The 27,291-nt window shown below is 39.9% G+C and overlaps 1 protein-coding gene across 4 annotated transcripts in view; it reads left to right on the top strand.

The window, feature by feature from the left end:
- PAG1 (phosphoprotein membrane anchor with glycosphingolipid microdomains 1) overlaps nucleotides 1–27,291 on the top strand; it is a 147,624-nt gene that overhangs the window by 70,811 nt on the left and 49,522 nt on the right. For 2 of the 4 annotated variants that reach the window (XM_007125344.4, XM_055091152.1), the window contains 2 exons: nucleotides 10,025–10,124; nucleotides 12,495–12,590. In XM_007125344.4, the coding sequence (XP_007125406.1) occupies nucleotides 10,053–10,124; nucleotides 12,495–12,590 (168 nt within the window). In that variant the 5' untranslated portion in view covers nucleotides 10,025–10,052. The remainder of the gene's footprint in view (nucleotides 1–10,024; nucleotides 10,125–12,494; nucleotides 12,591–27,291) is intronic. The other 2 variants (XM_055091153.1, XM_007125347.4) reach the window with 1 other exon arrangement.

A 27,291-nucleotide genomic window follows, 5' to 3' on the forward strand; every position in this document is an offset into this window, starting at 1 on the left:
ACGTGGGATCCTCCCGGACCGGGGCACGAACCCGCGTCCCCTGCATCGGCAGGCGGACTCTCAACCACTGCGCCACCAGGGAAGCCCCATAGGCATTATTTCATTTGAGTGTCACGTGAACCCTTTGAAGGAGGTGGAGCTTCCATCTCTTTAGGGAATGGGACCCTGAGTTCCAGAAATGGACGAGGGAAGTAAAGTCAGGTCCCAGAGCCATCTCTGCTCACACCTCAGCTGTTTTATTTTCCACAGCACTCTGACGCCTGCTTGGTCTCAACAGAGTATCCTTGGTACCACACAGATTTGTCTCTCAGACTAAACCTTTCAGATGTTAGCCTTCAAAAACTTGTTTCATCAGCTGTCCTAACTTTAAAGCATCACAGAAGTTAGCAAACTGTATGTATCCATGTTATTTATTTATAAAATGGAGTGGTCATTTGAGCAACAACAAAAAGCTGGGTAAATAAAGGGGATAGGTTGTGCCTTTTTATGGGGTCAGCAACAATCGCTTACAAAATAAAAATGCAGAAGGATTATTATTTCATCATTTGTGATGCTAGTATATTTGGGATGAAAAAAGTAAGGGATACTATCACTAGCTGTGAGTAATGAAGGAAGGACCATGGGAATGGTCTTCTAATCCTAGCCAGGCTCTGAGGTATTTCCTGCTACCAGGGCTACAAATACTGGCTATAGTTGTTCAAAGCAAGAAATAGCTGTTATTATCGCACTAATTCATTGCATGCAAACCCTGGCTTCTCCATGTGGAGAGAGAACAAAGAGACATCGTTACTAAACGCACTACCTGTGAGAAGTAGAAGGAAAATAAGGAAGTTGTTCACTGATATATGTTCCCTTTCTAGAGGTTTCCAGATACAACGTTACACAACTGTAACCTTTCCCACAAAGACATCAAAAAGCTAAAATGTACCCATGAGAGTGGGGATGTAAATTAGCACCTAAGACAAATTGAGGGCCACAACAGCTCCCCTGAGAGTTCCCTGGGTCTTCCAAGGACCATACTCTTGGGCTGAGCCCTCCTTTTCCAGCAACACAGAGACCTGGCGAATGGGAGAGCGTCTCTGCCGCTCATTCTGTGAGGTCTGAGGTTAGTTTTACTACAGCACACTTTTCTTATTTTCCCCTTTATTGTGGTTTTTTATACCTCTACTACTTCTTAACTACAGGATAGTTACCATGGCAACACCTGTTGATGGCAGACCAAAAAAAATGTACTTCTGCAGTGAGGAAGCTGCTACTATATTTCTCATTTCTCTCTCTCACAGTTAGATTTGGGGGGTGTTTTTGTTTCTTCTTTTATCTAGGCTTGTGGATGAAACCAGTTATCTCCATTTGGGCAGCTTGATATGGAAACTGCTCTCAGCTGTTTCCATTTTGTATGTGAAGATACAGCCATGTTACCTCCTGAAGCCTTTGTTGTCTGGTGATTTTTACCAACTGTAATATTAGAAATCATGTCTTTGTCTAAGGGAGTTCAGAATCTTTAAAGCTTGTTTGTCATTTCTGCTTTTCTTTTATTTCCTTCTTCTCTTTCCTCTTCCCACCTTACTTAACCAAGTAGATGGACTGACTTCTTTGACCAGACACCCAGACAAAGGGCCACAGTAATAAAACCCAGATTTCACATCTCACTTAAAATGCCATTAGCCTGGATATCAAAACAGCTAAGAAGATAAAACCTGGGTTATATATAATGCCGATTAGTTCTGTGGTCAGGTTAAGGATAATATATTCTAGATAGTAAATAAATTGAAGAGACTTCTTAAAAAATAATAGTATACTGAAGAGCAGTAATGTATGATCAGTTGCTAGGATCTTCATACAGAAACTTAGCTATGTCATCAATAATACATATTTAAACAGGCATTTTGGTATGCCTGCTCTGGATGTGGCATTGTAGGAGAATCTTTGGATGAGATTAAAAAAAAATAAAAGGCACCAACCCTGAAACCAGATTATCTGATTAGGGAAGCACACACAGGTGGCATCTGTGAAACATGGTGAAGCCAGGGCCATAGATCTGGAAGTAATGAAAAGTGGCCACGTTCTGTTACATCCTCTACCTTGACGAGCTGTGTGATCACAGCTGGACATTGGCTTCCTTGTTGCTAAAATTAATGAGCTGAAATATTGCAGAGTTTCTTTTAACTCTAAAATTACATTAATCCAATTCTGAAATATGCGCAAGTGCTAAACAGTAGAGCAGGGCAGAGTTTTGAGGATGAATTCAAGGAAAAACATGAATTAACCAAGAGGAGCAGTCAAAGAAAATAAATATATAAATAATTATATAAATATATAAATAATTCAATCTAAATAGATGTCCCAATAAAGCAAAAAAAAACTCCCTAGAAATTTTGGTCAAATTCTTAGGGAATCCTCTCAAAACTTTCCTCAAGATTAAAGAAATGATTGAAAGTTTTCTCTTTAATTCTGCTTCATGATGTTTTGGTAATTAGTCCCTCAGTCTTATTGACAAGAATGTTTAAAAATACAAATTCCTTCTTTGAAGTTGTATTATGAATTATGTGAACCTGTTATTTCAATGTTTACTTGAATTCATATAATTAAGAAATAACTCCATTGTGACAGCTGGGTTGATATGTAAACTTTCTTGATATGAGAGGTGTAAAGTGATGAGTGCTACCTTGCTCACCCTCATCTCTACTCCTTTTTAAAAATTTTTTTAAATTTTTTATTGAAGTATGATTGATTTACAACATTGTAAACGCAGCAAAGTGTAATCACAGCAAAGTGATTCAGTTTCATGTATATATATATATATATATATCACACACATATGTGTATATATATATATATATATATATTCTTTTTCAGATTCTTTTCCCTTATAGGTTACTATAAAATACTGAATATAGTTCCCTGTGCTATACGGTAGGTCCTTGTTGATTATCTATTTCATATCACCTCTATTCCTTTAACTCAGGACTGCAATACTAGGAAATGACCACTTTTTCATGTACTGGCTCTGTATTAATTTCCTAGGATTGCCATAATAAAGTACCACAGACTGGGTAACTTAAACATCAGAAATTTAAGTGCCACAAGCTAGAAGTCCACGATCAAGGTGTCAGCAGGGCCATTTCCCCTTCTGAAGGTACTTAGGGCAGGACCTGTTGCAGACCTCTCTCCTAGCTGTTGGTACATCCTTGGCTTGTGGCAGTGTAACTCCTGTCTTCCCAGGGCGTTCTTCCTGTGTGCACCTCTCAAATTTCCCCTTTTTATAAGGACCCAATCATATTAGATCAGGGGCCCACCCTACTCCAGTAAGACTTCATCTCAACTAATCATATCTGTAATGACCCTGTTTCCAAAGAAGGTCACATTCTGAGGTACTGGGGATTAGGACTTCAACATATGAATTTGGGGAGGATACAATTCAACCTATAACAGACACGAAATGGTCACATACAGGCAACTTATACACACACCTATAGTACAGTATCTAAGTGTAGCCTCCCTGCAGAGATGAGCTTAGTAGACTAGAGTCCATCACGATACCTTCAGTTCTGTTGAATACACCATTGCTTACAGGTCATAATAGAGCTGACATTTGCGGAGCATTGACTATCTCGAGGCTCTTGCTAGCATGCATACATTAGTTTATGCATTATTTCCATTCCATTGAATCTCCTTTACTTTCTCTGGATACTGAGCATTACATCTCACTAAGTGGCTCAGAATTTTTCTGAAGCTCAGCTTAGGTCATCTAATAGTTATTTTCCATCAAATAAATGATTGAAATGTCATACATATGATAGCATCTCATAAAACTAACCCTAGGTCATAAGAGAATGGCCACATAGGTATCCTATCAATGGTACAGTTCTGGTGTGGTGTCTGCAGGCAGTGTTGAAAGTCTAAGATTGAAGTGGTCAAGTGTGTGTGTGTGTGTGTGTGTGTGTGTGTGTGTGTGTGTATTCTCTCACTACTTACATATTAAATATGTATTCTCTCTCTGTATGCACACACATGTATATGTAGAGAGAGAGAAAGAGATGGATATAGACATATAATCTCTCTATATACATATATGGAGAGGAAGGGGTCACCATAAAGTTACTTTGTCCCATGTGGTCCATCCACAAAATGCCAACCTACCCCACCACATCCTTACACACCCCTCTGAAACTCAGAGACTTAGACAACAATTTTTCAATAGTGGGGAAAATAACCAGAGCCGAAGTGCAACCCATTCTCTGACCCCACCAGCAGAGCCATTGCCTCAGGTCAACACAAACAACACAGCCAGTTCTTCAGAACCTTAAGAACAGAGGGAAGGGCCCTTTCTGTCTTGAATTACTCTGTGGCTGGGACTCCTAACAGTTAAGTCTCTTTCTATGAATTGTGGATCTTGAAAGTGTACATGGACAAACTTCAAGTTTCCTTCCTCAGCTTCCTATGCAAGAGGAAGTTTCCCTGCATGCCCCCCCCCCCGCCCGTCTGCCCACCACACACATATATACCCATTTGCACAACTTCTTCTGGAAAAGATCGGTGATCAGCAACCCTCTAACTTCACTACCCCTTGGGTGGTCCTGAAACTGGTAGTTAATGCTCATCCGGAAATGCCTGAAGGCTGATCTGAGGCTCTGTGATAAACAAAGGCAGTGGGCCTGGTGGCTACCCAGTTAAGTATCTGTCTTTAGGCAAAAACAAGCCAAAGCTATAGACTCTATATGGCAGCTTAAGTCCCAGTCCAAAGACAGCTTGTCAGATACACAGAGTGGAAGGGAATGGAGTAATATGTACTTTTTGGTTTTTTTAAGCCAGGAAATATCATTGAAAGGTGGATAAGGAAATGAATGAATGGATGACCTCTTTGGTTGCCCTGGTGATTATTCCCTGTTTATTTACTTTGCCTAAAGGAGGATGTTTTAAGTTGTTTTGTTTTTTTGCGGCACGCGGGCCTCTCACTGCTGTGGCCCCTCCCGTCGCGGAGCACAGGCTCCGGACTCGCAGGCTCAGCGGCCATGGCCCACGGGCCCAGCCGCTCCGCGGCATAAGGGATCCTCCCGGACCGGGGCACGAACCCGCGTCCCCTGCATCGGCAGGCGGACTCTCAACCACTGCGCCACCAGGGAAGCCCCAGGAGGATGTTTTAAATACTTTTTTTTTACTTCCAATTCATAAACTAGTAATTAGAGGAGTCAATTTATTTTCCGTTCACTGCAGCAACATTTAAGTTCCGAAGCTAATCTTTTTCATGTTAGTGTTTATGCTACCTTGCTTTTTGTTCAGATATCCGAAAAGCATGCAGTTTTCCTTAAATACATTAAATTTGCATATTGTAAGCTCTTCTATTTTTTGCCATTAAGAAAGGATTTTTTTTCCTCTTGAGCACTTTGGTCATTTTGATTTTTTCTCTGTTAATATTGAAACTGCAAGGAATTCATGCCCAAGCCTTGTTCACTTGGGATGCAGGCTTACAGATAAGGCTTATAGTAGAAGGTGTCATTTTAAGCCTCTTTCCATGTAACATACTAACAAAAAGAAGGCTTTGCTAAGAAAATGTCATTTGTTAATAACTTAGTATATGTATTATAACTGTATCAGTGCTTACCTGGGTTCTGTATATTGTAGATAGTATAAGGATACGTGTTTAAGGATTTTTATCATCCGTTCCCTAGAATATATTCTTCTTGGAAAGGGGATTATTTTCATTAAACCACACCGTTGAAGGGGATTTTTAGATTTCCCAGTGTCATAATCTTTTTTAGGCTTCAAAAAGTCTTTTTTATCCTTCATCTTATCTACATAGTGGCCTCTCTTTGGCACCTCTGTGAACTACCCTTTCCTGCCTTTTCCATTTTTTTTGTTCTCAACAAGGAAAACTCTTTTCTTAATGGACTGTGGCTTTGCGTACATCAGGGATTTCAGCTGTTAGATTGTGTGAAAAATGAAGCAGGAGACATCAGATGGTGTGACGACTAGAACTGTTAACACAGTAAATACCAGGAAGGCTGGAAGTGTGAGCTAAAGCAGCTGGGGGGTGGGGGGCTGGGTGGAAAAGATGAGAGACACAGCTGGGAGAGCCAGCAAGAAAAAATGGCCAGAAAACATGGGAGAGCTTAGCGAGAGGAGAAAGTGCAGCCCGAGGGAAATAAGAATGCAGGAGGAGGAGGCGTCGTAAGTTATGTTTTCCAATACTGCACAGTATACGTTAGCCCATATACATTGTCCTTAGCTACTCCTTTCATTGCTGTACCATTATGCGTATTTAGTATGTGGTTTTCTTGTATGATTACTGTCTAAGGCTGAATATTGGAATTTTAATGGAAGTTATATGTCTTTGCTTTGAGGTTGATCTCTGTTATACTGACAATTTATGAAACCCATCATAGAATTCAGAAGGATTAATAACAAATAGCATATTCTTGTTTAGAGATATATTTGATTTTTTTTAACCAGAGGGTATCACATTGCTAACATTTAACATTTGGACAAATAGGGGGTGTGTATAATGAGCTCGATTAATAACTGGTTTGGTAAGTATATCCAGAGGGAACTGATTAATAAATCGCTTTCTTCCTGGAAAAAGGTTTCTGGTATTTGAACCTAATCCTATTCTAGTCAACATGAGGGCTCATTTGGGTAAAACACTATAAATGCGTGGCCGCAAATCTCTCCCGTCTCTCTGGGAGAGATGGCTAATGTAATAACAAATGAAGGAAGCAGAATTCGATAACAACTTGACATTTAATGCAATGACCCACATCTAAGACGCAGACATGGAACAGGGATGACGAGAGCACCTCACCACCACCACCACCAATTAAATTGCAAAAAGGCAGTAAAGAGAGATGTGGCTTAGCATCATAGATGAAACAAATTTAGATTTTGTGTTAATCAAGTAAAAGATTCATATATGCCCACAGTATAATGTAGCTGGTGAGAAAAGCTTCAGTGGTCTTAGGCTTTCTAAATAAAAGTGTAGCATCTGGACTGACTCAAGTAAGAGTCCTGAGCTCCTCTTCCCGGATGCAGTGTTACTTCATCTGGAGAACTGCCTTCAAGCTTAGTCATTTAGAAGAGAACACCAGCAAAGCCCCCAGCATGTCTCCTCCTACCTTCCCTGTTTCCTCCCCACTTGGTCCTCTTGCATGCACTGCCTCGCCCTCCCTAGATCTGAATTCCTTCTCACTAAAGCAGGAAATACTAAGATGTTTAATCCTTAAACCCGCAGTGCTGCAGGGCATACCACTCATCGTGTTCTCTCTGTGCCTCCCCCGTAGTCATCTTGCTCGATGCTGTCTGAGTGTGTTTGTTGAATTTTGATCTCCCATGCTGAGAATGGTATTGCCTCAGTGCTGACCATTGGGATAATCATCACTGCATTCCAAGTGGCCATCCTTGGATGTAGGATCTGGTATCCCAGGAATGACTTCCAGGTTGCCCTGAGACTCACTCCATGACCTTCCAAGTTTCAGCTCTTTGTCTTCCCGTGTATTAAGTGTCTGGGACTCAGTATCTACTCTGGGTAGCATGGTCTATCTTGGTCTCGCCAGGAGGTCTTCTAGAGAAGTGTGCCTCTTACCCAGGGATCCTGCCCAGTGGCCAGATTCTGTAGCTGTGACTGGACCTCCAGGACAGTAGTGGACCACCTTCCGGACTTGACCAGCTTATTGCTCCCTGCTGATAGCTCTGCCCTCCCTATGATAGCTGGGCCCTGAGAATTCCCCTACCAACCATCACCAAAACCCAGATAAGGACTATTTCCTAAATCAGATCAAGATTACCTTGTCCATTGGATGTTGAGTTTGGTTCCTAGATTGGGCTTTGTAGCTGGATTGGGCTCTCGGCATGCTCTGCTCTCATGAGCAGGCCTGGCCAGGACTCAGCTCCCTTCCCCATATAATCTTTGTGCTCTTTTGAGTCATAGTAGGTGGTATTCAAAACTCTGCTCTCTGAAATGGAGAAGGGGACGCTAAAAGGCAGCAGAAGAGGGACCTCTTTAAACACATATCTTCAAGTATTTCAAAGGTTGCCATATAGGGAAAGTACTGGACTTGGTCTGCATAGCCCTGGATATCAGAACCAGGACTCCAACTAGGTTGCAGCCACTAAGGCTTCCTTACTGCTAGCTCAAACCTAGCAGTGCTTCCAAGAGGTAGAAAGGGATTCCTTCTGGAAGCCTTTCCTTATGGGAGGGAATCTGGCATAGGCTGGAATAGCAGGTCTAAGTTTCGTTTATTGGTTTATTTCCACTACAGCATGGATAAGGATAGTATTTACTTGGCTGGCATTTGCACGCATGATATATTGCCATGGTAATATGTCTGTCATGAGCGACCTGCAGTCCTACTCCTTTCTCTGTCTTCAGGGACTGCAACTGAGAGTGGCTTTATTATAGCAATATCCTCGAGTCTGCTCTGATTTTTAAAAATTTACTCAATCAGCGAATCAATATTGAGTGATTATTATATCTTAGGCACTGTGGTTCATTCAATGCTCAGTACTTTTAACTGCTACATTTAGCCAAGTATTTTTGACATTGCACTCATGAACTGGATGTTACAGACATTGTAGAAAGGGTTCAAGTATCAAGTGATGTTGATCTATAGCTTTAAATTTCTTTTAAATTGAAGAATTACTCATTGAGCTCCTTGAGTCTAGTCTCCTACTGAGTAGATGTCTAGCCTCTCAAACATGAATTTGGATTCATGTTTCTTAAGTCTGTGCTACCAGATCCCAGTATGTATCTACACAGATAGCAGGGAGGTTTGCTGTCAATGTCATCACTACTTCCTTAGGAGGGACTGTAGGGCATAGTTTTGAAGAAATGCTCCTCTCCCTAAACTTCTCCTCAGCAATGGCAGCTGGGGCTTGGGCCAGGCCATCTGTCAGGTGCCTAGTCCCAGTGGCCCAGAAATAGAATTCTATTTCAGATCCTCTGAGAGGCTTTAGCTAGAACAAGCCTTCAGGTTAGTAGGTAAGAAGCATCATGAATTACTGGAGTTCATTTGTTGGAGCTTCTTATGAATGACATCTTCCATGTTAAGAAGCTGGTAAGAGTCCTCATGAGAACTGTCAGTGAAATCGGTATAGAAGAAGCAGTGCTAAGATTGGCCTTCTACTGACTTATTGTATGCAGGGTAGGGGGCCAGTCGTATTTGATTAGATACCTGGTTTCAGAAGTCCAAAATTCCATTCAGTGGGAAAAGAAATCAGCATTGAAAGCATAGGATTGCTATTTGATTGGATCAATCATTGTTTGCAGTAATTAACTGCTGTCCACACTCAGAGATAGTCATGAGGATGAGAGAGGACCTGAAGGAATATTTGGTCCATGCAGAATTATACTCAGGTTGTCTCAGTCAGTCTATGATAGTTTTCAGTGGAGCCAGGAGACCCTTCCTCAGTACAGCAACTCCAGTGATTCCAGCTACAATTATACTTGGGTTTGCCATATTTATTTCAGATTGATCTAGAAAATGACTGACATTGTAATGTGTAATGTCCACATTCCTTAGAATATTGTTTTGGTGACACCTTCATTGGGATATAATTCACATCCCACTTAAAGTGTGCAATTTAATGGTTTTTAGTATATTCACAGAGCTGTGCAGCTATCACCACAATCAATTTTAGAACATTTGAGTTACCTCAAAGAGGAACCACACAGCTCTTAGCTATCATCTGAATGATGATCCTCCCCCAGCCCTAAGCAACCTTTATATTTGCCCATTTTGGACATTTCATGTAAATGGAATCAGATAATATGTGGGGTTTTTTGTGACTGACATTTCACTTAGCATGTTTTCAAGGTTCGTCCGTGTTTTAGCATGTATCGGTACTTCATTTCATTTTATGGTCAAACAATATTCTTTCATATGGATATACTATATTGTGTTTATTCATTCACCAGTTTATGGACATTTCTGCTGTTTCCATTCTGGGGCTATTATGGATAATGCTGCTGTGAACATCCACATACAAGTTTTGTGTGGACTTAACGTTTTCATTTCTCTTGGTATATACCTAGGAGTGGAATTACTGGGTAAAATCACCCGATGTTTCACTTTTTGAGGAACAACCAGGCTGTTTTCAAAGTGGCTGTACCATTTTACATCCCCATCAGCCAGGTATGAGTGTTCTGATTTCTCCACATCCTCGCCAACACTTGCTACTATCCTAGATTTTTCAATTATAGTCATCCTAGTGGGTATGAAGTGATATCTCATTGTGGTTTTGATTTGCATTTCCTTGATGAGGCATCTTTTCATGTGCTGATTTGGCCATATTTATTTGGCAAAATGTCTTTTCAAATCTTTTGCCTGTTTTTGGTTGGTTTGTCTTTTCATTATTGAGTTATAAGAGTTCTTTGCATATTCTAGATAAAAATCCTGTATCAGATATGATTTACACATATATTTTTTCATTCCTTGGGTTGTCTTTTCACGTTCTTGATAGTATCCTTTAAAACACAAAAATGTTTTTAATTTTGATGAAACTTAAATTACCTATTTTTCTGTTGTTACTTGTGCTTTTGGTATTACATCTAAAACACCAGTGCCAAATCTGAACTTATGAGGATTTACCCCTATGTCTTCTTCTAAGAGTTTTGAAGTTTTAGTTCTTAAATTTAGGCATTTGATTCATTTTGAGTTAACTTTTTTATACAGTCTGAGTTGAGGATCCAACTCCATTCTTTGGCTATCAGTTGCCCCATAATCTTTTGCTGAAAAGACTATTCTTTCCCCATTGAATAGTCTTGGCACCTTTGTCAAAAAATCAATTGGCCATAGATATATGAGTTTATTTTTGGGTGCTGAATTCTGTTCCACTGATCTAGATGTCTACCCTATGCCGGTACCACACTGTCTTGATTACCTTGTTTCCTTGGAATAAAAACATAACTCGTGAAATTCATGTTCTGAAAATGCAAAATTATGCACCACTTTTCTGTTATTAAATTAGCTGTCAAATAATTTGTTCAGTTTTAAAAATCAGACTCTTTACTCCTGTCTAGTAATACAGATAGTATATGCAAACATATTATTTCCCATACATATTAATAAGATTTGGCATTTTAAGAAAAATGTTTATTTTCATTTTCTATTTTTACTGTAGCAATTTGCTTTAGATAACAAATCTTTCTCACATCTCTAACGAATTCAAGAGAGTCCTCTGGGATTGACAACGACAACATGGGGAAGTGGAGAGGTTCGGAATCCACATCTAAATATATCTGTATGGCAGGAGTTCAGGAGGAGGTTTGATTTGAAATCTAATGAGATGGCTTGAAAAAGGCTCTTGTCTGTCAAGCCCTTCACCCAGAGAAGCCCTGCCCTCTTAGTTTGCATGGTTGACAAAGACCTGGAGTCGAGTTGGAGAAAGACCGCCCGTGACTATGTGTCTTGTTCTAATCTTTTTAGACTTATTTTTAAAAAAGAAAATAATAATGTAGCTGAATGCAGTGGCAAACAAAAGGCGGCCATGTCTCACTTGGTAACTGTCAGGGAAACAATTGATGTACCTAAAGATAATATAAATAATCTGCTGATTCTGCTATGGAAGAAAGCAACACTCAGTCTAAGAGATCATATGTGGTCCTAATAAGAGAACATCACTAGATGCCAGTCTAGAAGGCTGGTGTTCTATTCAGTTTTTTATATTGTAAATCAGGAATTAATATCTCAGTCTGTAAAATAATGTGTGGTTCTGAATCTTAGACAACATCCAGGATATTCTCCTTGGAGATTCATTTATTTATTCATTTCATCCTTCTTCCATCCTCCCTTTGTCACTGTACTTTTCATGGTATCTTATGTACAAGAGAGGTTCAGTACAGGAGGTGTATATTAGAGGATGGGAAGAGAATTGGAGAGGAAAGGGGGATGAAGAAAAGGCAGGGCACCAGACACAGAGCAGAAAAACAGATGGGAGATCAACTGAAGTCATTCCTGTGGTGTCCTCCATTCCCACACATCTTCTCCATTTCCACAGTGGAACGGATGAAGGAACCGCTCAGGATTAGATCGGTGTGCCATTCGGGCCACACTATTCATGCTGCATCAAAGATACTGTTGTTCATAAGACATTTTCACAATTGAATCACAGCTTACCTTACCTCGAAGCATACTCTTTTCAAATAACTCACTTGTTTTACCTCAAATTCAGACAACAGTTTTTTGAATTTTAGTATCACTACAATAACATATAGATTTCTTTGTCATGAAACTAGGAAAAATAGGGAAAGAGCAAGTAAATTGATGTGTATTTGATTAGACATTGACTTGGCTGCTATTTTGGAGAAATTTTTTTATTCATTCACTACTATGTGTAGTTTTTCCTCTACTTTGTAGTTTGCTTTGTTCAGGAAGGAATATAAAGCTCAGTGTTTGGCATAAATGTGCCAGCATTTTTACAGTGAACTGGACCAGTATCTGTCACAGTCTCTATCCATCTGTCTTTTTTTTTTTTTTCCTAACTTTTTTTCTCTTTGGTTATAGGCCAAGAAGGAAGGGAGAACATTCACCACCACAACGTTTCAAAGGGAATACATTGCCAGCATTTTGAATACTTATTTGGACAAACATTTCTTCAAGGTAAATATTACCATTGTACCAGTGATGGGGGCACATCATTAGAATTTGCAGATTGCAGTGGTAGTGCACAAAGGCTTAATTGTTTAGTCTGGTACAAACCTAGAGTGATAGGAGATAAAGGAGAGGGAGCCGGAGGGAAGAAAATAGCGCGGTTGGGATATCCTGCAGTCTCTTCTGAATGTGTTACCAGGAGAATGCCGTCAGAATCTGGGAGCCCACTGAGCTGGACTCAAAATGTGTGGGGAAAAGGGGAGAAAGGGGAATCTGTATTTTATTCTTCGTATCAGTGTCTCTCAGATATTCATGAAAACAAAAGGCAGTGTGGTCTAATTGTAAAAATAGCATTTCTTCTTTTATGAGGAAAGAGTTGGGTAATTCCTTTTAGGGGTTAAAATAAGATATATGTTGTATTCACATCACAAGGGGGAAAAAACCTGAATCGTAGTATTTTACACCAACTAAGACTTACGAATATGGGAGAGTTTAAAAGAAATCTGTGTTCTTCTTTTATGAAAATACCTACTAAGTAAATCTTTCATTGGCTGGTGATAAATGCTTCATGAATGATGTTCTTGTTTGGAACATTATATTCATGATGCCTCTTTTGGGGGGAGGGGAAAGGGATGTGTGTGTGTGTGTGTGTGTGTGTGTGTGTGTGTGTATTTAAAAGATCTCTAAAATCTCTTCCAGATCCAGCATTCTACAATTGCAGTTCATCCATTTGAAAAGAAGAAAATGCCTATTTCAAAAGGTGTGTGTGTGTGTGTGTGTGTGTGTGTGTATGAGAGAGAGAGACAGAGAATAAATATGAGATAGAGACACCAAAGAGAAATCTGTCAGCATCATACTGTATGTTTCAGAGAAGTAACTCCAGGCATTTTCTTTATGAATCGTGAGCTTAGCGAGAATAAAGATCTTCGCAGAAGCAGCTGAATTTCTAGTCAGCTCCATCACTCATGAATTAGCTGTCAATATTTTAACACAAATTGCTATGTCATTTCTATGAAATTCCCCTGTAGCTGCTCAGTCTGTAGCTAAAAGCTGTTTTCGCCAGGCCCTGAAATTACAGTGGATGAACTGCCTCCTTCCTTCGGGAAAGATATTTGTGTGCACTCACACACAGAAATGCAAAAATCTACCATCCAATTTCAGAGAAAATAAACTTGTCAACTTTCTCTGTTTAGCAGTTGATATAGAGTTGACAGTACTTAGTCCTGAGCTGGCCAGAATGCAATTCCAGATTGGCAGGGGCAGAAGAATGTTCTCCTCCCCAGTCCTCATCCTGCCTGTCCTCTTCTGAAGGGGTTGCGTCGGGAAAGTGGAGGCGGTACATTAGAGAATTTTGTGATACTATTCATTCTCTGTTCTGACAGAGAAGACATTGTTTATTCACTGTTAATAGGCTTGGCAGGCGTCTGTGCTGTGCATACAGAATGGAAACATTGCAGAGCGGTGGGGACTCTCAAAATCCTAAGCAATGGATCAGCTTAGAGCTTTTAAAAAATATATATTCTAATAGCCTCCATGACTGTAGATGCAAGTCATAACTTGGGGAGATAGTTTTCCTTGAAGTGATCGTTTGCTTCACAATTGCATTATGCATGTCTCACATGGAAAAAGTGGTTAAGATAGCAGCCTGCCTATCGCAATACTGTAGTAACAAAAATTAAAATCATGAAAGGTGAGAAATATGTTCTAAACGCACTAGACCTGCTTTGAGATTGCTCCCTACATATTAGCATTCAGGTGTCGGTATCAACGAAAAATAACCTGTGCATGTCATCGGATGATTCACAGAAACAAGTGGGAGCTGCCTGAGATAAGAGAAAAAAAGACACATTAAAAGATGTGCCTTGGGGTAAGAAGTGCCCCACCAGAGACAGTGTGAGAGGGCGCCATGCTCAGAATGTTCCAGAACTTTAAAGGCAACAACTGTAAAAGCCAAGGTTCAAAGCAGTGTGCAAACCGTGCACTGGCCTGGGGTTTGTGCTTCTTAAAAGCTCTGCGTCTACCCCACTCCACCACTTCCCTGAGCACAGCGCCAGGTGTCTGGGACTCGGGGGGTGTGTGCGTGTGTGTGTGTGCGTTTGTGTTTCTCACCAGAGCAGATAAAGGTGTTGCCAGGCTGCAGGCTGCCATGTTCACAGGCACAGCACGTGAGCTGGTCCAGGGGAGCCCTGAGAGCCAGTGTGCCCAGCCACCCCAAGCCAAGTTCACCAGCCCCTTGTCTTTATGCTTAGAGAGAGATGTGTCATAATTCCCCAATCCTGGCTGGTGTTTGTAAGATCTCCCTGCATCTGTTTTTACAAGAACTATATGATATAAATTCTGACATTCCTAAAATTACAGTTATGATCACATCAGTATACAGTCAGCTATTAGATGATAGCAAACCAGTCTCAGCTTTTTATGTAACTTATATAAGGATTAGTCTTACACACCTAATGAAGATCTTTTATTCTACCGCTTAGGACATCATTCATGTACATTACCTGCTTTGTTTTTTTTTTTTAAAGAAATGTACATTTCCTTAAGACATATTTGACAATCTTTATAAATATATATTTATTAACCTTTTAAAAATATATACAATATATTTATATGATGCTATTTTCAAGTAAATACCAAAGACATCAAGAAAAATTAATCAAGATGTTACCGAACGATTTCCCTCTATTGTGCCAATCTTTGGGGCACATTTATTTTGTCTGTTTTAAAACTAGTTTTATTTTATTATTTTTAACAACTGAGGTAAGGACTATGAAGGGAGGTGAGGGAGAGGCAGGACCAACCCCTACTGCTCCTGCCAGGGGCTCCTGGGAGGCGCTGCCCGTGGAGCAGGATGGGAGAGCCCTGAGAGATGCAGTTTGCAGGGCAGTCGTTGGCCCACCTGTGATTCTGGCAGCCCTGCCTCTTGTTCTGCCTCCATATTCCCGTTCTGCTGGAATCTCTGGTAACTGTGCACGAGGCCTGATCATTAGTGTGTGCAGGTAACAGCCAGGCTCTCCATCACAGGCCACCTCAGCCCGCCAGAAAGTCAGCATGTGCACCTCTGGAAGGAGCACTGCCAAGCCTGGCCTCATTTGTATCCTTGTAATTAGTCAGGCCTGGCTGTCTCAAAACGAGGAGCGCGAGGGTCTTGTTTTCGCCAGTGTTGTGTGTCATCTTTGTCTGTTATGAAAGGAGACATATACCAATAGAGGGAAATTGGAGTAAACACTTAATGATACTATTCTATTTAACCAACACATATTGCATGTACAGTGAGGCAAGCAGTGGTCTCAGCACTTTGCAAATATTAAATCATTTAATCCGCCGGACTGCTCTACTACTACTATTATGATTATTCCCATTTTACTGAAAAGGAAGCTGAAGCTCAGAGAGGGTGAGTAACGTGTCCAAAGTCCCACAGGCGGTGAGCGCAGAGAGCACAGCAGCAGGGCCACCTGTGGCGGAGTCTTGGCCTTAGGGCTCCGTGTACCCGCCCCCAAGGTGGCTACTGTGCCACAGCAGATCTTGCTGAACTGTCACGTCCCTTTGGGGTCTGTAAACACACCTGCCAGTCTGCAGAGGTACACACGATGTGTGACGTTGTTGGTTTTGGAACTGTACACCCTCTGTCTCTTGGTGTTTATGTCAGTGGAAGAAGGATTTGTAACCACTGTCCTTCCAGAATTCAAAGTGGGTACGGATTATGCTGCGTGGGAAACCCAGGCTTCCAGGCCCCACCCCCTGGGGCTGTCGGGTGAGCTGTACCGCACAGCATCACTCAGCAGCCCTGGGAGAAAGGCCAAGGGTGGTTGCCATCCCTCTTCCTCTGCACTTTTTCTCTAGGTCCTGTACCTTGACGGATGATGGCTCTGAGGGCAGCAGTGTTGCTGGACTTGACGACATTGAGAGAAGCCACTATTCAGGCTGATGTGTCAATGACTTGGACGCTTGACCATTCCTCTCTGTCACCTGCCATGGGGAGTTAGATAGCTGCCTTGCCTTGCCTTAACCCTGACCTTCCCAAAGCATGTTCTGAGGCATGTTAATGGGTGCAGCTCTCCACAGTGCTCCTAGAAAAGAAAAGAAAGAAAAGTTTTTATTTATGATCAGATATATTTGACAGATGTGGTTTAAACAAAAATTGACCTACTTACTGCAGGTTTCTCAGAATTTTCTTCTGTCCCTCCAAAGCAAGATGTAGAAGGCGGAATTTCCTAAATTTCTTACTCTCTCAGGTAGGGAGAGACATCTAGCGACATCCCTTGGGTGGAGGCGAGACAAGAAAACCCAGTGTCACAGGAGGTAATCAGGTATTAAGGAAAGACCAATATGCTACATTTGGGATTCCTAAATTCTAGCCCACCTTTAAATATGGAGGGTAGAATGGGGTTATCTCTAAGTTCTTTTCATCTTTATCAGCTGGAAACTTTGTTTACATTCTCCAAAAGGCTTTCAAGAGTTAGACACAATATACAGCACATCAAGACAGAGTAAGTTTTAAAAAGGTAGGGGTATGGGGGCTTCCCTGGTGGCGCAGTGGTTGCGCGTCCGCCTGCCGATGCAGGGGAACCGGGTTCGCGCCCCGGTCTGGGAGGATCCCACGTGCCGTGGAGCGGCTGGGCACGTGAGCCATGGCCGCTGGGCCTGCGCGTCCGGAGCCTGTGCTCCGCAACGGGAGAGGCCGCAGCAGAGGGAGGCCCGCGTACTGCAAAAAAAAAAAAAAAAGAAAGAAAAAGAAAAAAGGTAGGGGTAAAATGAGGCACAAGGAATAGAAGGTAGGAAAGATGGGGGAAGGAGGGAGATTAGTGTGCAAAATGAATTCTGTAGAAGCCTTCATGGTCGATCTGAAAGAACGGAATGCTGTTCTATGTTTTCTAATGAACAGTTTTAAAAGAACTATGATCATAGATTCATGATTAACAGGGTCCTAAGCGAGGAACAAACAGATTTTCACCGAACAAACAACTATTCCCAGTTTCGAGATCAAAATCTTCCCATGGTTTTTTAAATCTGTGGCCTTTGGGTCTTTTAGGTAGAAATTTTGTCTCTGTGACAGGCTGGTACCAAAGAGATTTGGAACCTCCATAGACATGCTTCAGAGGTACCCGTGGGTACCTCGCCTCATTTATTAAACATTACACTTTGCAGAGACCAGCTCTGCTTTGGTGTACATGGGGATGTCTGGGTTCTGACTCCCTGGACTCTGGAGTCTTTTCCAGAACCCAGAGAGCTGTGTGATGGAGGCCCAAGGTTTGAGTCGAACTTCTGGGATGGACTCGTTTGTGTGATCTTTGTACGTGGTTATCACATTCACTCTGCATTTCCAGGATCCTCATCCCTGTTCTTCATCCATCTCTAACTTTTTACCATTTGTCATAGCCTGGATCAGGCTTTCCCAGTAGCCACCTGACAAAATCACTGGGAGTCAAAGCTGTCCCAGGGGTTTCACATTGTCCAGGGTGGTAAAGGTTCAAATCCAAGTTCTATTTTTAAAGTATTAGTAAATATCACAGACAGAAACCAAACTTATGGTTACCAAAGTTGAAAGCGGAGGGGGTGAATAAGTTAGGAGGCTGGGATTAACATATACACACTAGTATATACAAAATAGATAACCAACAAGGACCTACTGTATGGCACAGGGAACTATATTCAATGTCTTGTAATAACCTATAATGAGAAAGAATCTGAAAAAAGAAAATATACGTATATATATATGTATATATACGTATATATGTACATGTATAACTAAATCACTTTGATGTACACCTGAAATTGACACAACATTGTAAATCAACTATATTTCAATAAAATTTTAAATTAAAAAAAGTATTAATAAATAAAGTGTTTACATAAATATTTTTAAAGAACATAATACTGTTTGAGGACCTTTTTTTTTTTTTTTTTTTTTTTTGCGGTACGCGGGCCTCTCACTGCTGCGGCCCCTCCCACTGCGGAGCACAGGCTCAGCGGCCATGGCTCACGGGCCCAGCCGCTTCACGGCATGTGGGATCCTCCCGGACCGGGGCACGAACCAGTGTCCCCTGCATCGGCAGGCGGACTCCCAACCACTGCACCACCAGGGAAGCCCGGTTTGAGGACCTCTTAAGAGTATACAAAACCATCAGTGACAGTCAGATGAGCAAGCGCGCTTACGGCTCATGTGAACACTGCAGGCTCCCATGGAGGTAAGCCCTGTTTGAGGACCTCTTAAGAGTATACAAAACCATCAGTGACAGTCAGATGAGCAAGCGCGCTTACGGCTCATGTGAACACTGCAGGCTCCCATGGAGGTTTTAGTTTTAATTAGTCATAGATTGTTACCTTATACGTATCATGGATAGCTGATTTGTGAGACAATAAGCTTAAGAAGCATTGATATGATGTTATAAGCTGCAGTCATCTGGTCAAAGTTCTTATATACTTTTCATAGTGTTGGTCATGTTTTATTTCCTAAACTGGGTAGTGGTTACATGGGAGTTTATTGAATTATACTTTCTGTAAATCTTAAATATCTTACTATATTTGGTAGGTTTTATATTAGCCTATTAGGATATCTGTCTGGTATAAAATTCAATGTTAGAAAAAGAAAAAGTAGTGACAATTATATACAATTTGGCTTTTTATTTATCAGAAATAAACGTCATTCATACCCTTAATATATATGTCCTCACACTCCTCCTGATAAGCTACCAAAACGGTCAAATCAAATCAAATATATATTAATTGCAGAGAAACGCTTACAAACTGCAACCTAAAACTTTTTGTCTTATTGTTTTATAAGTAAACACAAAATTATCATAGCTTGATTATTTTTGTTCAAAATGTATGAAACCCAGACATATATTAATGGAAACAATTATTTTCTATTTTGATATCAGAATATATTCAATATAGTTTAAAACTTATATATTTGGTTCCCAAATCAATCATACACCAGTGTGCCTTTTCAGAAATTTGTCTGCAAGTCATGTATTTTATGAGGTAATGAATGTAAAGTTAATTAAATAGCACATCACTTATTAAATAGGAAAAAGTCAAAATAGGATTATTAAAATTTATATTTAAATGACTATGATATTATAATCTTTAATAATAACTTAACTAAAATCAAGTAATTTGGGACTTCCCTGGCGGTCCAGTGGTTAAGACTTCACCTTCCAATGCAGGGGGTGCAGGCTCAATCCCTGGTGGGAGAGCTAAGATCCCACATGCCTTGCTGCCAAAAAACCAAAACATAAAACAGAAGCAAGATTGTAACAGATTCAAGAAAGACTTTACAAAAAATGGTCCACCTCAAAAAAAAATCTTTTAATTTTACTTAAGTCACTTCTTTCTTATATACCATAAAATGTTTAGATAATTAAAATGTCTCCCATAGAAGTTTGCAAAAGTGTCACTATGCAAGTCAAAACAGGTGAAAAAGCCTTTAATGAAGCCAGGAAAAGAGGTTGCAATACTTATTTGTAGTCAGTTTAAAGAGATTCTAGCCATTCTCCAGTAAACGACTGGTAATATGAGATCTAGTGATTTGCAGAAGGAAGATGAAAATCCAGTGGTATCGTCAGTTGATTAGAAGAAAATGTGAATCCACTCTTGGCCGCCTGCCTTGCTCCATACACATCAAATGAACATCTCCTGTAGTTTCTTGTCCCAGCTCTCAGTGAAAAGCAGCAATTACCTCTTCAAATGAGTACTAACCTCAAATGTGCTATACAAATCCCTATACTATTTATGTTCTCTTTACTTATTGCAAGATATATATAGATACATAATCTATTTTGAAATATTAATCATAAATCAACGGCATTTTCCCTAGTTATTATTCTTTTTACAACAAAGGATGCTTTCTTCCCAAGAGTCCTATTTTTCTTAATCAGGTAAAATTTCTTAGAGTTTAATTTCCTTGTGTTCTTGGACATTGAGGCATTATTTGTACCATCTTGTTTGGTGAGCTTATTAGTTTTCATGTTATGACTTCACTATTAACTTATTTTTATTACAGTAAATACATGTTACATCTATTATATCCAAATGAAGTTAACGAATTTCAAAATGATTAAAATCATCATTATTCTCCAACAATATTCATGTTGCTTGGCTGTTCTAATTGTTAGTTTAAAAATCCACTTCTCATGAGAGTAACTACTCTTTAATAAAACTTCAGTAAAATTCTGAAGAATTTCAGTGGATATGATCTAAGGAAAAATAAATATACATAAATGAAATATCTTTGCCATTTAATCGCTGTACGCTACAACATTTCTCTGAATTGTAACTAGCTTTCATTTTCAAACTTTGCAAGAATGAGTCATTTGTAGGAGGAGGTTGATGCTAAAGAACTATGTTTGGCAACTTGAAGAACATTTTTAGCACTTGGATTTCCCTATTTATAGTACAGCATCAGGCAGAGTAAAATGTTTGGCATTTCTATAAGGGATGCAAAGTCTTTAACATTCTCTGTTGTGATCTAACAATTCATTTCAGAGTAAGATGAATGAGTCGTGTTTGGAAAACGTTTTATACAAATATTGGCAAGGAAACTGTGACTGCATTTCTGTGGATTTCAAAAATGCAGACTCCCCTAAATTTAATGATGATAAATTGCACAATATTACTTCTTTCTTCTGCATTACTTTAGTTCTATGTGAAGTGCCTTTTATTACTCGGAACTCTCACACTCCTCTGCCCCATTCCTTGCTTTTTAGGTTCTGTTACTCCATGTTGAAGTCAGAGACCATGATTCTAGGTCCCTCCAAATGTCAAATTCTTTTTAACCTAACCTTCCTCTTATCTACAGTGTTTTTCTCATAATTAAAACTCCAGATTACTTCATTAACATATACTCTTTTCTTTTACATTAGAGCACCTGAGAACAGTAATTTGTAGGATTTTGCCCTTAACTGGCTACACAGAAGACGAGAGATAGTCATACCCCCTGCCACACACACACACACACACACACACACACACACAGTTGAACTAATGAAAAAACAGAGCAAACTAAATGTAATGTGGGATCCTGGATGGGGTCCTGAAACAGACAAAAAAAGGACATTAGATAAAAACTAAAGAACTCTGAATTAAATATGGACTTTAGTTAATAATAATGTACCAACATGGGTTCATTAATTATAACAAATGTACCATGTTAATGTAAAAAGTTAATAATAGACTAGAAAAAAATACAGTAGCTGTATTCATACCGAATGTCGTAAAGGGCTAGAGTTGACTCCAGCCTGTTTTGTCATAAGAGGAAATGGAGTAGGAAGTGATAACTAGTTCTCCCGCTGCCAAGGTCTTCTAGGGACACAGCCACCTGCAGCAGAGATGGGCAAAATCCGAGGCCAATCCCAGCCAGCCACGGTGACTGTGGGGCTTGAACACACTGTGCTGCTATCGTCCTTGTACCCATCTCCGGAGACATGAGAGGGTGCAAGCTTAAACGTCCTGGGCTCAATTCCCAGTCATTGGGTATCGGGGGCTTTGCTTGACGTGTTAACCTCTCTGGACCTCATTTTCCATTCCTATGAAATCAGAGAGAGTCACACCAGATTTTTCTCTCCCGAAAACTGGGGCTTAGAAAACTTCTGACTCTCTGAATATGTGCTAGAGGTCTCTTTGTGAATGGAATTCATTGACGATGAAATTTTGGTACTAAAGCAATTTGCATGCATTACATAGTTTATAGCATAGGATTACTATTTATCATTTTCTAGCATTTTTGTACTCTACATCCCTCCCCAAAAAAATAGTCCTTAAAAATAATACTGTTGCCATGTGAGACCCACTTATACATTCAGAAGATAAGACCACAGTTTTCTGAAATGCCCACATTGAATCTGAACTCAAAATCATATTAAATATTAAATTATACCTTAATTTATGATACATTTTTATTTTCATATAAGGTACATTTTCAAACAAAGATTTTAGGTTAATGTGCTTCAATGCAATTTACTTTGAATTTATTATTTACTATAATTTATAGTGTTATGTGGTATTTTAATTTAGGGCAATAAAATTTTGAATACCTAATTATACTTAAGGCCTTGAAGACATTTAAGACCCTGCCAAGTGTTCATGTTATGCTTGTTGAGTTAATCATCAGGAAGATACTCATCTGATAATTATTGCTTAATTCCTTTTGAGTCAGTCATTGTCCATTATAAGAAACTATTATTTTCTAGCTATAGGTTTTCAGTGCCATGTTTTGATTAGAGGCCTATAAAGAGGAAAGCTTACTTAGGTCTGCCTTAAAAGTTAAATCCAATAATAATCACTTGACCGGTGGAAGCACGCTGGGGAGGGGTTGTATAGTGGTTCTCAACTTCGACTAATTCAGTAAAGTCAATCCAGGGGCTTTTAAAAGTCCCTATGTGCAGGATGTACCCCAAACTAATTAAACTATTCTCTAGAGGCATTTTTTTTTTAATTTCCCAGGTATTTCCACTATGCAGCCAAAGCTTAGAACCACTAGCCTTAAGGGAGTGGGAAATGCCTCCTGTGATGGTCTTTTTATAGCAGAATTCTCCCACTCTTTGAAATTCGGTGACTTGAGTAGCGATGGATCATTTAAAGAGTGTATACTTTCAAAGAGAAAGAAGCTTACCAATATTAAGGGGAAAAAATCATGTCCCTTGCCCTAGATCTCCACCTCACAAATACCAGGAGAGTTTGTCCTGATTTTGAAATGTTTTAGGAAAAAATCCCCTGCATGCCTCAGTGCTACAGTGTTTGCTTTGGCTTTTGTTTTATTTGGCATTTCAGTTCATATACAGGGTCCATGAGATCTAACATTTATTGAGCACCCCTGCTAAGTATCAAGCCCTGTAAATATGGCTCTGTCTCACAGCCAAGAAAGACAGAAATTATTCACTTCAAAATAAAAATAGAGTTCTGTTTTGTGAGAAAAATCTTATCTCAGTGTAATTGCATATTTAATCATTTATTCATTCATTGATTGAACATTTATCAAATATATGTGCTCTTCCAAAAATAAGTTTAAAAATGCCGGAAGAGTACAAAGGGATCTGTATCAAAAAGAGTCAGCACAGTGGAGCAACTAAGAGTGTGGGCCCATAAGACAGAGGTCATACCTGATAGCTTTACCTCTTACTAGTTTAGTGACCTTGGACAAGTTACTAACCTTTCTGTACCGCTCTTTAGTACAGTGATGAGAATATGCCTTTTGTATCAGTTAGCTTTGGCTGCATAACAAAGCACCCCACAGTTTAACAGCTTAAAACAACAGCCATTTACTTAGCTCCTGATTCTGTGGGTTTGTAGTTTGGGCTGGCTCAATTCTTCTGGTTTCAGTTGGGCTCATGTATATGTCTACAGTCAGCTTGCAGTCAGTTAAGTATCTCTGCTTCTGGCAATTGACTGACCATTGGGGGACAATGAGGACACCTGGATCACATGTCTCTTATCCCGCAGGCTAGTCTGGACTTATTCACAGGACCAGCAGGGTCCCAAAAGTGAGAGCAGAAACATGCAAAGTTATGGTCTTGGTTCAGGTCTGACACTGTTGCTTGCACTGCATTCCATGGGACAAAGTGAGTCCAAAACCAGCCAAGAATTAAGGGTATAGAAATAGACAACAGTTCTTGCTGGAAGGACCTACAAAGTTACAGTGCGAGGAGTGAGGATACAGGGAGGGGAAGCCTTGTGACCATTGATAAAATCTCCTTCACCTACCTGTAGCTCACAACAATCCTATGAAGAATAAGTGAAATGTAACTTGATCTTTCTAGGTGAGGCTCCAAGTTAAAAAGTATCTGGCAAATAGTGGATGTTCAATAAGTGAAACCTATTAACTTTTTCTTACATATATTAAAAATCAGATTTTCAGCCAAATTCTTTAATTACCTACTTTTAAAGAGTATCAGATGAACCTCCAAATGGTGTTCAAGAAGTTTAAATGTTATGCATTTTTTTTCTCTGCTACAGAAAGATAATATAAGTAGAGGAAAGCTATTGCCTATGAGGGCATGTGTATCTTGGCACAGAATTCAGGTGTCGTCACCTGATGAAGCTGACAAAGCCTGGCAGTGGCAGCCAGACATCCTCACAGCCATGCATGAGAAAGACATACTTAATCTATGTGAAGGGTCAACTCAAGAAAAGAACCAGAGACAGTAAAGTGTAATATTTCAACTCCAAAAATAGTAAAGGCATTTTTAATAGGTCAGAACCCATTTTTAAACCTATGCAAAGAAAGAAAAACCTTAATAAATCTTTATTGATTTCTTTCACTGTTGCATTATAACTATTTTCACAAAACCAGCCAAGCCCCATATAATTCCAGATGGATCCATAAATTGCTCTTGGATCCCACCCATTGGATCCAATGGAGATTTATTTATCTGGCAGCTAGAATATCTCTAATCAGTAATGTGAACTGGGTCAAAAAAAAATCTATCTTGGGGACTTCCCTGGTGGTCCAGTGAGTAAGGCTCCGCACTCCCGATGCAGGGGGCCCGGGTTCGATCCCTGGTCAGAGAACTAGATCTCACGTGCATGCCACAACTAAGACCCAGTGCAGCCAAAATTTAAAAAAAAAAAAATCTATCTTCTTTGAAATAAATAGGGCATCAAAAGTTATTCAGGAATGTGCAGTATAGAAATATGGCAAATGTTCATTGAGGATGGTGTCTGCTTTCTATAAGTGTGGGACTTGAAGTTCCTTAAAGATATGTCATGTGATCACTGGGCCCTGCGTCCTGACTCCAGCCTGTATCACCCGGCGCCCCAACTCCAGGAGCCCCAAGGCCCTCCAAAGGCCGTCCACCTGCTTACACTTAGCTTTCAAGCACTGAGTTTCAATTATACTGCAATTCCTTTTATGATTTTAGAAAGTCCTGATGGTGGAGTGATTGAGACCTGTGGCTCCCATCCTTATTTCTCTCACTTTCTCTCTGAGTGATGGGGAGTCAGGGGTGGCAGTGGGCATGGGTACCTACTGAAACTGTATAAGCCTCAGTTCCTATTTCCATTAATCCTGATCATACAAAGACACTTATGCTTACGAGGCAGTTCTGTCACATTTGTAGTCCCAAATACTGAATCCCAGATATTTAGGTTAAATAGATTATCAGAAAGAAAAAGGCAATATAAGTTAAGATGTTCAAAGCAGCCCAATCCAAACAGGTTTGCCGATGGCCTTGCTTGTGCTTTTAAATCCCACCAGTCCCGTGTGTACTCACCAGCCTGTCTCCCGCTAAAACACAAGAGTACAGTCCCTCTTTCCATAAAGAGTAAACAGTTCCTTTTGAACACACAGTGTTTGTTTTTAAAGTCCTGTCTTATGGGCCACATGATAAAGCACCTAACCTGGTACCTAGCGTATGGCCATAAGTATTCGTGGACTTGATGTGTCGGTCTCTGCGTGCCTGAGAATGATTTCTGCTTTATGAAATTCACATTGGCAAGGAAAGTGATTTTTGTTGATGCTGCTAGACCATGTGGGGCTTGCTATTCTAAATTTGATGGCTTTATTTGTACATAATATCTTTAAGGGGAATCCATATTTTTGACATTTGTTTGCCAAACCACAAGTTGTATAAAGGTTTCTGAATCCAAGATGAGACAAACTTACCCTTGCAAACCTTGCAAATATCTTAAATTACTGCAATTATTTTTTTTAACATCTTTATTGGAGTATAACTGTTTTACAATAGTGTGTTAGTTTCTCCTTTACAACAAAGTGAATCAGTTATACATATACATATGTTCCCATATCTCTTCCCTCTTGCGTCTCCCTCCCTCCCACCCTCCCTATCCCACCCCTCTCATGGTCACAAAGCACAGAGGTGATCTCCCTGTGCTATGCGGCAGCTTCCCACTAGCTATCTAATTTACATTTGGTAGTGCATATATGGGGTCAGGTTTTTAAATTTAGATATAAGAAAGTTCAATATTCTATAAATAAGAATATCTTAAGTACTCATGAACATAACAAGAAGTATAATGTAGTGTCCAATTAATTGATTAGTAGTAAGGTCCTCTGTTCCCTTAAGAAACTATAATATAGTTAATTAAAGGAAGTAATATTCCATTGTATATATGTGCCACATCTTCTTTATCCATTCATCTGTTGATGGACACTTAGGTTGCTTCCATGTCCTGGCTATCGTAAATAGAGCTGCAATGAACATTTTGGTACATGACTCTTTTTGAATTATGGTTTTCTCAGGGTATGTGCCCAGTAGTGGGATTGCGGGGTCGTATGGTAGTTCTATTTGTAGTTTTTTAAGGAACCTCCTGCAATTATTTTTTTATAAGTAAAAATTAAATGCACATATGTTGAACTCGATCTCAAAGATCCCTGGACAGTCTAAGGTTTTTAACATTGTCACTGTAAAGGATTTACAGTATATTAAACATTTTATATTAAGCACGTCTTGAGAGCTGTTGGAAACCCTATTCCAATGAACACCATCCAAAAATTTAGTAAGCGTAATCTATTTCGTCCTTCAGATTTTAGAAGATGATTAATAAAACCTAAATATTTGTTCTATTTCATACATCTATATACATCTAAATTTTAAGACTATAGAACTTGTTCCTGTTGTCTTTTAAAAGAATGGCAACCAATACCCAACTTGGAGGGTGTGGAATAATAATTTGCCCTGGGCTTCCCTGGTGGCGCAGTGGTTGCGAGTCCGCCTGCCGATGCAGGGGACACGGGTTCATGCCCCGGTCCGGG

This window comes from Physeter macrocephalus, chromosome 15, assembly GCF_002837175.3.
Source record: "Physeter macrocephalus isolate SW-GA chromosome 15, ASM283717v5, whole genome shotgun sequence".
NCBI lineage: Eukaryota > Metazoa > Chordata > Mammalia > Artiodactyla > Physeteridae > Physeter > Physeter macrocephalus.